General features: G+C 38.9%; 1 protein-coding gene across 2 annotated transcripts; it reads left to right on the forward strand.

Moving 5' to 3' along the window:
* The first annotated feature begins 7,956 nt into the window (after window positions 1–7,956).
* Window positions 7,957–12,933, forward strand: LOC132110387 (tripartite motif-containing protein 16-like). 2 transcript variants are annotated; one of them, XM_059516948.1, is made up of 6 exons: window positions 7,957–8,544; window positions 8,876–8,956; window positions 10,374–10,607; window positions 10,706–10,862; window positions 10,972–11,031; window positions 12,268–12,933. In XM_059516948.1, exons 1-6 carry the CDS (start codon window positions 7,966–7,968, stop codon window positions 12,801–12,803), a joined length of 1,647 nt encoding a protein of 548 aa, XP_059372931.1. In that variant the 5' UTR covers window positions 7,957–7,965; the 3' UTR covers window positions 12,804–12,933. The 2 variants fall into 2 exon arrangements, with proteins under 2 accessions (XP_059372931.1, XP_059372930.1); XM_059516947.1 differs by having other exon boundaries at window positions 7,966–8,544; window positions 8,861–8,956.
* Window positions 12,934–13,859: the final 926 nt, after the last annotated feature.

A 13,859-nucleotide genomic window follows, 5' to 3' on the forward strand; every position in this document is an offset into this window, starting at 1 on the left:
ACAAAGCACAACTTACTGGTGTATTCCTCTCAAACGTGGAGGACCATAGTCAGCTCTGTATATTTGGCCAGCATTCTGCAAAGAGTAGACATTGAGGCAGACAGGCTCCAATCCAGGATGGTCAACCATACATGTTGTGAGCTGTTCTTCGACCTCCCTTAGTCTTCTAGTAACCTAATTACAATTAGAAAAGGTAAGTGTCATTTTTAGGCACAATTAGTTGTCAAATGAAGAGACAAAGTAGTTTCCAACTTAGTGGTGAGAATGCTACCTGAGGTATCTCCAAGCAGCAAATATTCTCAGCTTCTGTGGGCATGGTAGCACAATTTTCACAACGGCACCTGTACAAAAAGGTACATGTAATAATGGCAGAGGTCTGACTAATGCCCCGTTTCCACCGCAGGAACTTTACCCAGGAACTAGGGACTTTGGCCTGGTACTCGGTGTGTTTCCACTGCAGGAACCAGGAACTAAATAAAGTTCCGGGTAAAAAAATGCCCCTCAGAAAGTCCCTGCTGGCGAGGTGGTACTTTTTATTGTGGTGAGGGTGTGTGTGTGTGTGTATATATATATATATAAAGGTGTTGAGTAGACTTAACTCTTGAGGAGTAAATCATTGGTTGTGTAACATATATGAGGACATGGAGAACTTTGTCATTAAAAAATAAGCCACATTAAAGTCTTCTCTTAACTACAAATATCACTGATATAGATGCTAATACAGCTTTAAAACAATCAACATGAAAAAGCAACAGTAGGTTCGTGTTAGCTACATGATAATAATTGTAAACCATCCGAATAAAGTACCGTATCCAGACTTCGTATTTTAAACTAAGCATTTGGAAATGTCCTGCTGGAGCCGCTGAGTTGCAACTTCTTCATCCGTTGCTTCTCCATCTGGATCAGATTCTGGATCAAACTGAAAAGCTTGAACGACTGCGTTTCTTAGTGCCATTGCAATATACCCAACGTAAACATGCATGGTACTGTTGCCGCAATATGGTCAAGGCCACACCCACTCTTCACCTTGCACCGCCTTTCTCCTCCTCATTAGCATTTAAAGCTACAGACACCGAAACAGCCCGTCTTAAGAAAGCTCATTCTGGGACTGGCTTGTAGAGACTATAAGTCTGCACCGAAGCTGAATTTTTTGAAAAAGGTTTCAGATACAATACTAGGGACCACTAAGGCCTATATAAAAACCTACAAAAAGTAGCATGTCATGCAGTGCCGGTTTCTCCATTAGGGCGACGCACCACCAAAGTGCGAAAGGGAGGGATTTTTTTTCTTTCACATTCAACCACAGTGTCATGCTAGCTTTCACTATTCTAGACTGTTTGTTCTGCCTCTAAATAGTCCAATCAGCGTTGAGTCGCATTTTGTGTAGTACCGCCCTTTTTTGGGCGATTTCTGTCAAACTGAGAATCGCCCCGAGTGCTCTCATAGACTTCCATTCAAAGATCATTTTTTTCAAACTGCAGGCACTGCAATGCAATCTCAATGAGTTCCGGGAGGGCTAGCTCTAACGTGCTTTCGTCATCGTGCGTAACCTTAACTTGTGCAACAACTGGTGGGAACAGTGACATCCAATAATATTTAAAAAACTATTTTTAATTTTAACAACAAGAAAAAATGAAAAACTTCTTTAATATCTTTATCAAATGTGAAAAAAAACTCAGAGAGACGGCTATGCAAATTTAGTTGTCAGCTGAACTTGATCGATATCACGGCAAACGTTACCTCAGCGCAGATTAATTCTATCGTGTCATTGAAAGAAAGACCATTCATTCATCGTAGCAATAAGGATAAATTGGCAATTAAAGAATTAGGACAACCAAAACCAAATTTAAAGAAATCTACAAAGGGAGGGAAGTTGTATTAATGAAGATTTTCGAGGATTTGGTATGATCGGAGAAAAAGGCTAGCCGGCTGCGAAGTAGCTGACGCTTTATTTTGCTCATTTACCGCTGCATTTTGTTCCATCGCGAGAGCGTAACGGACATCGCATGGACAACTACAGGCGTCACTGAAATGCATCATCTCTCAGAGAGGGTGAAAAAACACGAAAGAGCAAAGATGCATATGGACAGTAGGGAGCAGTGTAATGTAATTGAGTAATGTGATATAAGTGAGCAGTGTAATACAAATGAGCAGTGTTCTATAAGTGAGTTGCGTAAACAGTGATTTATGTGGCTTCAATTATTTCTTATTAAACTGAAATCGAAGTAAAAAGTTTTTTTGGAAAAACCACATCCTGGCATCAGTCTTAATTTGCTGCTGAATTGTTAACACGCATATTGAAACATAAGGAGAGCAAGAGATTGATTCTCAATTTCAGTTTCTTTTTAATTAATACTATAGTAGTTCAGTTCCCTTTACATCTTTAAGTTGCCGTTAATTTATCAATTGAATGGGTGACTTATCCTCATTAATCATGCAAACATTTGCCCCCCCTGAGAAAATGAACAGGAGCCGCCACTGATGTCATGGGACCTTTAACACAAATAAATATGTTGTCACATGACAGATTTAGCAGCAACCGTGTTCATGTTGTATTGTTCTAAAATTAAATTTAAAGGATTTGTAAAAAACAAAAAAAAACATTGTGCTTTTGTAAAATAAAGGAAACACAGGATTACGCTTTTTTTCAAGATCATCAGAAAAATGAAACGAAATTCGGCAAATAGACTGCTAGTTGCTTCACCGTTTTTTCTTTAATTTTGTTAATTCATTAATTATCTAGAAAAATATATATCGCATATAGGCCTATTTATTTATTTTAAATATAGCTTTATAATATATTTGTACGCTTTGTACACCAGCCCAAATTATATTTGGGCTGGTGTACGCTGGCGCGTTTGGCTGCCGCTGCCGCTGCTCACTGGGACTAGAGCCCTCATTTGGATTATTTTATACCAATCGAGGTTTGACCAACCCCTTTGAAAGGACTTGAAAAGCCCTCTTTCATCGCTTTCACGAACTTGATTTGGAGTTATTTGGATTTGTTATACCAATCAAAGTTTGACCAACCTGAAAATCCCTGTATCTCCGTTTCCACAAACTTCCATGAACTTGACTGGAGTCCACCGTGAGAGGTTTTCCTGACGGCTGCTCCATGATCTGGGCTGTCCTCCTGTGTCTGACTGTTTTTCCGTCTGTGGGACTTGTGCACGGCGCTGGCTCCCATAAGCGGGCTATCGGCAGACAGGCTGCCTTGTCGGCCAGCGGTTTGCGAGGCTGCGTTGCATTCGTCCTTGTTTGGCATGGCGTTCAGTTATTCCTCTTCACAATTCCGTGGACTCAACCCTGCATTCACTCCTGGACTTAACATCTCCATTGTAAATAAACTCAGAGTTTTGCGTCGCTCCCGTTATGTCCATCGGAGTACACGCAGATGCTTTGTTTACCATCAGCAGCCTGAGCAGTGCATTCCGTCGATCTGGACACGTCATCAGAGCGCTGCTACCAAGAGGCTATTTCATTCCAAGCAGGACAGAAAACGCGGAGTGGATCACAGCCTACTCCGGCCCCTACAGAGACATTCTGCTATCACAAATCCAGCGTCCCCTGTAAAAATTGAATTTTTTAAATGCACAATCCCTTAACAACAAGGCATCTTTTATTCATGACCATATAATCAACGAGCAGATACACTTCATGTGCCTAGTTGAAACCTGGCAACAACCAGAAGTTTATTCTAGTCTCAATGAAGCCTGTCCCTCTGGCTACACCTACCTCAGCAAGGCCCGCACCACTGGCCGAGGTGGTGGCCTTGCCGTTGTGCACCGGGTAGATTTTGAGTTGTCCTCCCTTTCCATTCCTCTTTTGAATGCCTTGCATTCAAATGTAAACCGCCACTTTCCACTACAATGCTTCTGATTTACCGGCCTCCAAAACCGAATCCAGCTTTCATTTCCGAGATGTATGATCTTCTCACCACACTTTACACAACCCCAGGGAATATCATCATACTTGGTGATTTTAATATTCATGTAAACGACTCTTCTTCCTACTCTGTAGCTGAATTTAATAATCTTCTTGACAGTCTTAATTTCACCCAACATGTCAATGTCCCAACACACTCCAGAGGCCACACTCTTGATTTGTTGATCACCAACTCTACCTCCATCACCAATCTCTCGTGTCAGACCATAAGGCCATCACATTGGAGTTACCCACTCTGTTCCCCATCAGTAAGCCCAGCAGAAAAATCAGTTTTAGGAACCTTAAAAATATCAACCCAGTCACCCTGACTACTGACCTCTGCCATCTCTTTGCTGCAAACCCCCTTTCAGTCACTAATTCTGTGGATCTCTACAATTCATCACTCAGCTCACTTCTGGACCGCCATCCCCCAGTCAAGTCCAGAACCGTCACCTTCACATGCTCAGCCCCCTGGTACACCAAGGAGCTGCGGCTACAAAAGAGAACAGGACGTGTCCTCGAACGGCGTTTCAAGGACTCAGGACTCGCTGTTCACAAGCTAGCCTACCGGGAACATCAGAAGGCCTACAGCAAGTCCCTCAGTGACACACGGTCCCGGTTCTACTCCCACATAATCAACAATAACCCTGGAAACTCCAAGCAACTTTTTTCAACTGTAAATCATCTCCTCAAACCCCAGACTCCCCTATACTTCGATAATATGCAGGAGCGGTGCAACAGCTTCATCCGATTCTTTAAAACAAAAGTAGGAAAGATACGCTCCATTCTCTCCAGCCCCCACACTGTATCTGCTTCTCCGCCTTCCCTCCCCCCCCTCTTCACCCTAGTTTTTCTACCCCCCCAGTAATATCCACTGACCCTCAATCTGGGACTACCCAGCTCCTCTGCTGTTTCAAGGATATCACTCAGCATGAAATTGAAGTCCTGCTAAGGAAGATGAAGCCATCCACCTGTGACCTGGATCCATTTCCCTCAGCCCTGATAAAAAGTCACTCTTCTGCAATAAGTCCCATGATCACCAATATCATCACTCAGTCTCTTCGGTCTGGCCATGTCCCCATGTCTCTGAAAAAAGCGGTCATCAAGCCACTACTCAAAAAGCCCAGCCTTGATCCAGAAGTTCCTGCTAACTACCGCCCCATCTCCAACCTCCCTTTCCTGTCAAAGGTGTTGGAAAAGGTAGTTTCCGACCAACTCCACAACCATCTCATAACTAACAGTCTTTATGAGAAGTTCCAGTCTGGTTTTCGCTCTGGCCACAGTACAGAAACTGCCTTGGTCAGAGTCACTAATGACCTACTGATGACGGCTGATGCTGGATCTCCATCACTTCTCATCCTTCTCGACCTCACTGCAGCATTTGACACTGTGGATCACCATATCCTTGTACACCGCCTCCACTCCTCTATTGGACTCTCTGATACTACCTTGGCTTGTACACATCATATCTCACGGACAGAACAGAGTATGTTTCCCTGGGTGGTGCTAAATCGGACACACACTCCGTCACTTGTGGTGTCCCTCAAGGATCAGTCCTTGGCCCCACCCTCTTCACACTGTACATGCTCCCCCTTGGTTATGTCATCAGCCGGCATGGAATATCTTATCTGATGACACTCAACTCTACATTAAAACAAACCCAAGCCCCTCTGCAGCCCTCTCCACAATTTCCACCTGCCTGGAGGAGATAAAGGCGTGGATGACGGCTAACTTTCTGCAACTCAATAGCTCAAAAACGGAAGCCATTCTTGTTGGCACTCCACATCAGACCCGGTCATCCACCATCACCAGCATCACCTTCTCCGGCCATGACATCCATCTTTCATCCTCAGTCACAAACCTTGGTGTTAGAATGGATCCTCACTTGACCTATGAGGCCTACATTAAACAGCTATGCAAAACCTCATTCTTTCACCTCAGGAATATTGCAAAACTTCATCCCATACTCCCTCTCCCTGATGCAGAAAAACTTGTCCACGCCTTTGTATCCTCCAGGCTGGACTACTGCAACGCACTCCTCATCGGGATCCCAAGTAAGAACATCCAGCAGTTGCAATACATTCAGAACTGTGCTGCGAGGATCCTGATGGGGGTGCGGAAGTACCACCACATCACACCCATCCTAAAATCCCTTCACTGGCTTCCTGTCCAGTACAGGATTGAATTCAAAGTTTCCCTTCTGACCCACCAGTGCCTCCATGGAACTGCCCCCTTATATCTCAAACAACTCATCACCCCCCCTTTCCTCCTCACGCCATCTCCGCTCTGGACAGGCCTACCTCCTTCAGCCTCCGAGGACAAGGCTTCGAACTATGGGCGATCGCGCCTTCTGTTCAGCTTCACCCAGTCTGTGGAATGCTCTCCCTGTCCATCTAAGGGCCCCACAAACTGTTGACTCTTTTAAAAAAGGACTTAAAACCCATCTTTTTAGAAAAGCCTATGGCTAAAAGTGCTATTTTTATGTCTTTGTTTTCTTTTTACGCTAATTTTAAAGTTTATAGTATATAGTTTGTTGTTTTATGTGCATTGTAGCACTTTGAGGTCATTGAATTGATGTAAAGTGCGTTACAAATAAAATTTATTTTTATTATTATTATTATAATGTTTTTCTCCATTCGCAGAAGCGCTGCAGTTGCGTGACCATGTGAATCAAATTTCATCTCTGGAAAACAAATTTAAGTATTTTTAATGGGTCATAGCCACCTATCAATTCAAATTTCATTTAATTGTAATTTAACAATTGTCAATTAACTGTTAGTAATGGCTTAACTAAAAATAAGTGAAATTAATATAATTGTAAAAAATGTAAAAGTTAATCAGAAAAAAAAGATAGCCATACAACTGCTCCTGTTTATGATTATTGCTTGATGATCAAGTAAATAGTCTATAACAAAGTACAAAACTTTGGCATTTGTTAATAAAAATAATTTTATGTAGGCTTATGCAGTTGAGGATAACTTTATCCAAATAATAAATAACTAGCTACTAGCATACTGTATTTACTTTACACAATATAAGTTAAATTATGTATGGAAACAGCTCAAGGGCAAATATTTATTTATTTATTTATTTTTGCGATACACCAAGACTTATGCATCAATTTATATTTTAGGGATGACATCATCACGCACAGCATTTTATCAGTAAAAGGCCAGTTACAAGGAAACAGGCCGCAGACAGCAAATTTCGCAAAGTTTTTTTTACGCATATTAAATATGATAATAAAACAGCGCAAGAACTGGATGGAAACTTGGGAGCCACCTAGTGGCGACGGGGCCCTAAGCAGCCACTTAGTTTGCTTATAGGAAAGGCCTGCTCTGAGTCATATTGAAAATGAGCTCGTTTTTTTGGGAACTGAGGTTGATTTCTGCAGTTTTACATCTCTGTTTATTCAGTTTTCCACTCCTTATTGTTGCTGTTTTTTCCAACTTTTCTAACGATAATTTGATTAGCTTGTTTCAGATGGCTTGTTTAGCTCCACCTTCACTCCTTTTTCACCTGCACCTTTCCAAAAAGACTTAAGATTTAGAGATCACTGTAGGCATGTTACACATCCACTACATGACGCATTATACATATTTAACCATCTGATGCATGAATGATTACATAACAAAGATTATTGACATTTTACGGGTAAGAGTCATTAAAGCTAGTACCACAGGTGATGTATATTTGCCGACTGTATCTATATTCTGTCATTTGTTATTTTCCTTTGGATCTAATCCAACCACATCTCTCCTGTTTCTGAACTTGAGTCAAATGCTTCAGATACTTCAGCTCGCTGACATGCACACAATGTCTGGTATCTTGATTTTGATGCATACTACAGTACGGTATTTTCATTAACCCATCACATGCTCCTGTGTATCCACATTTTTGAAAACTGCCTAGCAAGTCACACCCTACAGAAAAAAACATTCCTCAAACATATACAATATGCATCAAGTACACTATAGACTGAGAACACGTCAGAGAAATAGAAGCTGCTCTCCGTGTTGTCGCTGTATATGTGTGTGTGAAATGGCAGAAGCCAGAATTTCAGTGGCTCAGGACCAGTTCATCTGTCCAATTTGTCTGGAGCTCCTTACGGATCCAGTGACCATCCCATGTGGACACAGTTACTGCATGAGCTGTATTACAAGCCACTGGAATCAGGAAGATCAGAGGAGAACCTACAGCTGTCCACAGTGCAGAAAGACCTTCACACCGAGACCTGATTTAGGCAAGAATGTGATGATCGCCGAAATGGTGGAGAAACTGAAGAAGACTGAACTCCGAGATGCTGTTCCTGCTCGACCTGGAGACGTGAAGTGTGACGTCTGTACTGGACGGGAAAACAAAGCGGTCAAGTCCTGTCTGGTGTGTCTGAACTCTTACTGTCAGACTCATTTTAAACACCATGAGGAGTTTCACCCTGGTAAACGACACAAAGTGATCGAAGCCACTGGACGACTGAAACAGATGATCTGCCAAAAACACGATAAGATTCTGGAGGTTTTCTGTCGCACTGACCAGCAATTTATTTGTGTTCTGTGTGTGATGGATGAACACAGAAACCATGAGACAGTATCAGCCGCAGAAGAAATGACTAAGATGCAGGTATGGAGTGACATTGAATTAAACGTATTGCACAGATGCCCTACATTTTTCAAGCTTAAATATGAATATTAAACCGACAGTTCACCCAAAACTAAACAATACAAATTGTCAGAATATACTCACCCTCCACTTTCAAACCAGTATGAGTTTCTTTCTTCTGCTGAACGCAAAAGCTTATTACCAACATTCTTCAAAATATATTTTATGTTCAACAGAAGAAAGAAACCGAGTTCTACAACCTCAAACATAAAAAAATAAAGACATTCCATTTATTTTTGTGGATAGAGGTTTCTGCGCTCATGTTGTTATCTGACAGGGTCATATGAGGGAGATGCAGAAAACATTCCAGCAGAAAATCCAGAAGAACGAGACGAAGCTTCAGGAACTGAGAGAGGCTGTGGAGTCGTATAAGGTGAGTTTGCAAAACACCTTCATCTGTTCTTTCAGTACAGTTCAACTTAATATTAATATTTAATGATAGAGACGGCAGCACGTTTATTTTCTACTGCCATTTTAAGATCAAATGCATCTAGTATATAGACAAACATTTAATTACTTTCCCACCTTTTAGTGTGCATAGACATAACTGAAACTAAGACAGAACTAAGTGAAAACCCGCCAAGACAGACAAGTTGTCGGTTTAAGCTCGGGTCATGCACACTAAAAGCTGTAGAAAAAGGAAATGTACTGGTAATTGTCTTTCACAGCTCCTTTTTAACGCTGTTTGAGTGTAAGGAACAACATTCATGGGACAGTTTATTTCAGATTTTTCATTGCTGATTTGAAATATGTAATTTAATTGTGAGTTCAGCCGGCAGTTTTTGAGATTTCAGGATTCCCTCGGTAATTTAAATAGATCTTGGTCAGTAAACAGACTTTTTTGAAAAGGACTTTGCTATCAAGCACATCCAGTAGGAGACACTACAACTCTTTTTAAAAAACTCTCTTTTGCTCTCCAAGCCTGCATTTCTTTGATCAAAATTACAGCAAAAGCAGTAATATTGTGATATATTTTTACTATTTGAAAAAACTGCTTTCTATTTGAATATATATTAAACTGTAATTTCTCCCTGTGATTTCAAAGCTGAATTTTCAGCGTCACATGATCTTCAGGAATCATTCTAATATACTGATTTGCTGCTCAAAAAACATTTCTGATTATTATTATGTTGAAAACGGCGGAGTAGAATTTTTTTTTTTAGGATTCTTTGATGAATAGAAAGTATAGAAGAACAGCACATTTCTGAAAAGGAAATATTTTGTAACATCATAAATGCCTTTATCGTCACTTTTGGTCCGTTTAAAACGTCCTTGCTAAATAAAAATATTAGTTTCCATAATAATTTATAAGAATGCAAATAAATGCTGATCTTTCGGTTCATCAAAGAATCCTGAAATTTTTTTTTTAAATATGAATAATAATAATAAATAATAGTATTGTTATTTGAGCAGCAAATCAGCATATTAGAACGATTTCTGAAATATCATATGACTGGAGTAATAATGCTAAAAATTCAGCTTTGAAATCACAGGAATAAATTACAATTTAAAATACATTCAAATAGAAAGCAGTGTTCTAAATAGTAAAAATATTTTACAATATAACTGCTTTTGCTGTGTTCTGCATCAAATAAATGCAGGCTCGTTGAGCAGAAGAGACTTCTTTAAAAAACATCAGTTCAAAAACTTTTGACTGGTACAGTCACGTTACATGATTTAGATATTACGTAGGAAAGGTGAGTGGCTGACACTGGTTAAAAAAGAGAAGTGTGAGACTTTCTTCTAGTGCTGAAGCACTTTCTGTCTAATTGTGACGTGTGTCCTAACAGCGCTTTGCGCAGGCAGCAGTGGAGGACAGTGAGAAGATCTTCACGGATCTCATTCGATCCATCGAGAGAAGCCGCTCTGAGATGACACAGCTGATCAGAGCTCAGGAAAGATCTTCAGTGAGTCGAGCTGAAGAACAACTAGAGCGCCTGAAGCAGGAGACCGCTGATCTGAAGAGGAAAAACACTGAGCTGGAGCGGCTTTCAGACACAGATGATCACATCCATTTACTCCAGGTAACCCAATCGAATGACAAGAAAAACAGCAAAGTCTGGTGACTCTTCAAATGAAAGAATTTCCAGTGCTGTATTTTATTGGTTGCTTGTTCGTTTAGAGTTTCCAGTCTCTCTGTGTGTCTGGATCTTCAGAATTATCCAGGATCATCATCAGTTCTCGTCCCTCTTTTGATGATGTCAGTAAATCTGTCGCTAAACTCAGAGACCAGCTAAATCAGTGCTGCAGAGAGCAGATAGAAAACACACCTGGCACAGGTAAGTTATCAGGCGTTCATCTGTTTATCAATGTTCATTCCGTGTATTAATGATGTAGAATACTCTCTCAAGATGAGATCTGAACATCGGGGTCTTTTCGTTTTCATAGTCAAACACATGCGGATAATTCTTGGCCCTGATTTTGAGACCAGAGATGAATACCTCAGATGTGAGTTTAACTCTTAAAATCAACTTTTTATTTACACTCTATAATACGCTGGGTTGAAAACAGCGGAGTATAATTTTATTTTATTTTTCAGGATTTTATGAACAATAGAAAGTTTAGAAGAACAGCATGTTTTTTGAAATAGAAATATTTTGTAACCTCATAAATGCCTTTTGATCCATTTAAAGCATCCTTGCTAAATAAAAATATTAATTTCGTATAATAATTTATTAACAAATTCTTCTAATTAGTATTTCAAATAAATGCTGATGTTTGTGTCTTTCTATTCATCAAACAATCCTGAAAAAAAAAAACAGTTTTAAATATGAATAATAATAGTAATATTTGAGACCTCAGATGTGAGTTTAACTCTTAAAATCAACTCTAATATGAATTTCGGAAAACTTTATTTACACTATAAAACGCTGGGTTGAAAACAGCGGAGTATAATTGTTTTTCAGGATTTTTTGAAGATTTTAAAGTTTAGAAGAACAGCATGTTTCTGAAATAGAAATATTTTGTAACCTCATAAATGACATTTGATCAGTTTAAAGCATCCTTGCTAAATAAAAATATTAATTAATATTTTGAGACCGGAGATGAATACCTCAGATGTGAATTCAACTCTTAAAATCAACTCTAATATAAATTTCAGAAAAATTTTTATTTACATGGGTTGAAAACAGCGGAGTATAATTTTTTTCTTTTCAGGATTTTTTGATAATTAGAAAGTTTAGAAGAACGGCATATTTCAGTTTGATCAGTTTAAAGCATCCTTGCTAAATAAAAATATTAATTTCTATTAATAATTTATAAATTAATGCTGATCTTTGGGTCTTTCTATTCATCAAACAATCCTGAAACAAAAAAAACTGTTTTAAATATAAATAATAAAAGTCATATTTTTAGACCTTGAGATGAATACCTCAGATGTGAGTTTAACTCCTAAAAAAAAAAACTATAATATGAATTTTGGAAAGCGTTTTATTTTCAAAAAACTTTGGGTCAAATATGGACTAACCCAACTTTTGGTTTAAAGATGTAATAAAAAAATTAACCCCTAACTGTTGGGTTAGTTCATATTTGACCCAAAGTTGGGTTGCATACTTTGGTTGTAACGAGTTGTTATTTGAGTAACTGTGAACCAACCCAGTGTTTTTTAGAGTGTATATAAATGCCTAGTAAAAACCAGATGAAGTTCTAAATTAACACACGATTATCTGTTTATGTTCTTTTTAGATTTCCATCAGTTCACTCTGGATCCCAACACAGCGAGTAAACACCTTCAACTCTCTGATGGGAACAGGACGGTTACTAGCACTGTGACAGGCCTGCTGTATCTTGACCATCCGGACAGATTTGATTCCGTAGTTCAGGTGTTGTGTAGAGAGAGTGTGTGTGGACGCTGTTACTGGGAGGTCGACTGCGCTCAGAATGAACGTTTGGGTGTATCGCTGTCTTATAAGAGCATCAGCAGGAAGGGACGTGGCAATGAGAGTAAGTTTGGACATAATAACCAGTCCTGGATTTTGCTGTGCTCTTCCCCCAAATACACATTCCTGCACAACAATATAAAGACTAAATTCACCCTAGAGTCCAGCTTCTCTAGGATAGGAGTGTATGTGGATCACGGAGCTGGAATCCTGTCCTTCTACAGCGTCTCTGACACAATGAGCCTCATTCATAAAGTCCAGTCCACATTCACTCAGCCGCTCTATCCAGGGTTTCTACTGCATAGAAATGTATCCGTGAAATTGTGTCATGTAACAACATAAACACATATAAGAATCATCTATATTAGAAATCAGTAATTGTGAGATGCTTATGGGTCTAATTAAAAGTCAAAAGTGAATGTCACATCATGAACTACAAACAGTTTGAATATGAACAAACAATTAGTTCAGAAACTGTGTAATTTTACCCAAATTATATTAATTTTGTTCCATTAAAAAATTCAGTCTTCTGTTGATCTTTGATGTAAATCTTAAATATTTTATCATTTACACACTGGTGTGCTTTGGGTTGAATCAATTTTAATTTGGCACAGTCCTTTCTGTATCTTAAAACAGTTAACATGTAACATGTAATGATATATATATATGTATATATATATATATATATGTATATTCGGGTCATAAAACTGGAAGGCGTAAAGCATAAACACTTCAAAATAAGAGTCCCCGAGTATTTCCGTGCGTTATATCAAGGGATATCATAGTTCCTGGATATTCTTGGTATTTTGGATACACAATAACCTGTATCTGGCAAGTGTAAAATCTTGTGGCTTCTCTGGTCCCGTCACAGAAAGAAAAGACTACATTGATTTGATCATTACAATTAGCATCATCACAATTGTGTTACTGTCTCTTTAAACACGTTATTATCGGCAAAAAGCAACATCGCATTCTAAACCTGCAGTTACTCTGTTTAGCATTGTTTTTTTTGTTTTTTTTTATTTGTAGAGGTCTTACAAAAGACTTGAAAGTCTTCAAATTGTCATTAAAAATTCTAAAGATATCATGTTGACATTTTCACATTACCATTGTGAACACTATGTGGCGCAGTTGCACCATTTTTCTAGCCGTTCCTCATTTAACTTCATCTCTGTAGAATGTTTTAATGGACACCATGCATTATCACATAGATAATAAAAATCACAATTACTGTAGCAATAACTGACGCTGCCAGTAAACAACTAGTGTTTAGAGATTTTAAAATCACTAGAATTTTAGTACAACCAGAATATTTGACTTTATGTAAAGCTTGTGTATACCTCAATTTTATATATAAAAAAAAATTCTTTATTTTTTATGTGAAGGCCTGTATTTAGT

Source organism: Carassius carassius, chromosome 30 (assembly GCF_963082965.1).
Source record: "Carassius carassius chromosome 30, fCarCar2.1, whole genome shotgun sequence".
Classification (NCBI taxonomy): Eukaryota; Metazoa; Chordata; class Actinopteri; order Cypriniformes; family Cyprinidae; genus Carassius; species Carassius carassius.

Bases quoted from the DNA above. Each gene is read 5' to 3' on its own strand.
- LOC132110387 (XM_059516947.1), top strand. From the start codon at position 7,966: ATGGCAGAAGCCAGAATTTCAGTGGCTCAGGACCAGTTCATCTGTCCA. The intron at 10,608-10,705 runs GTAACCCAATCG...TTGTTCGTTTAG, and splicing joins ATCACATCCATTTACTCCAG to AGTTTCCAGTCTCTCTGTGT. The intron at 11,032-12,267 runs GTGAGTTTAACT...TGTTCTTTTTAG, and splicing joins CAGAGATGAATACCTCAGAT to ATTTCCATCAGTTCACTCTG.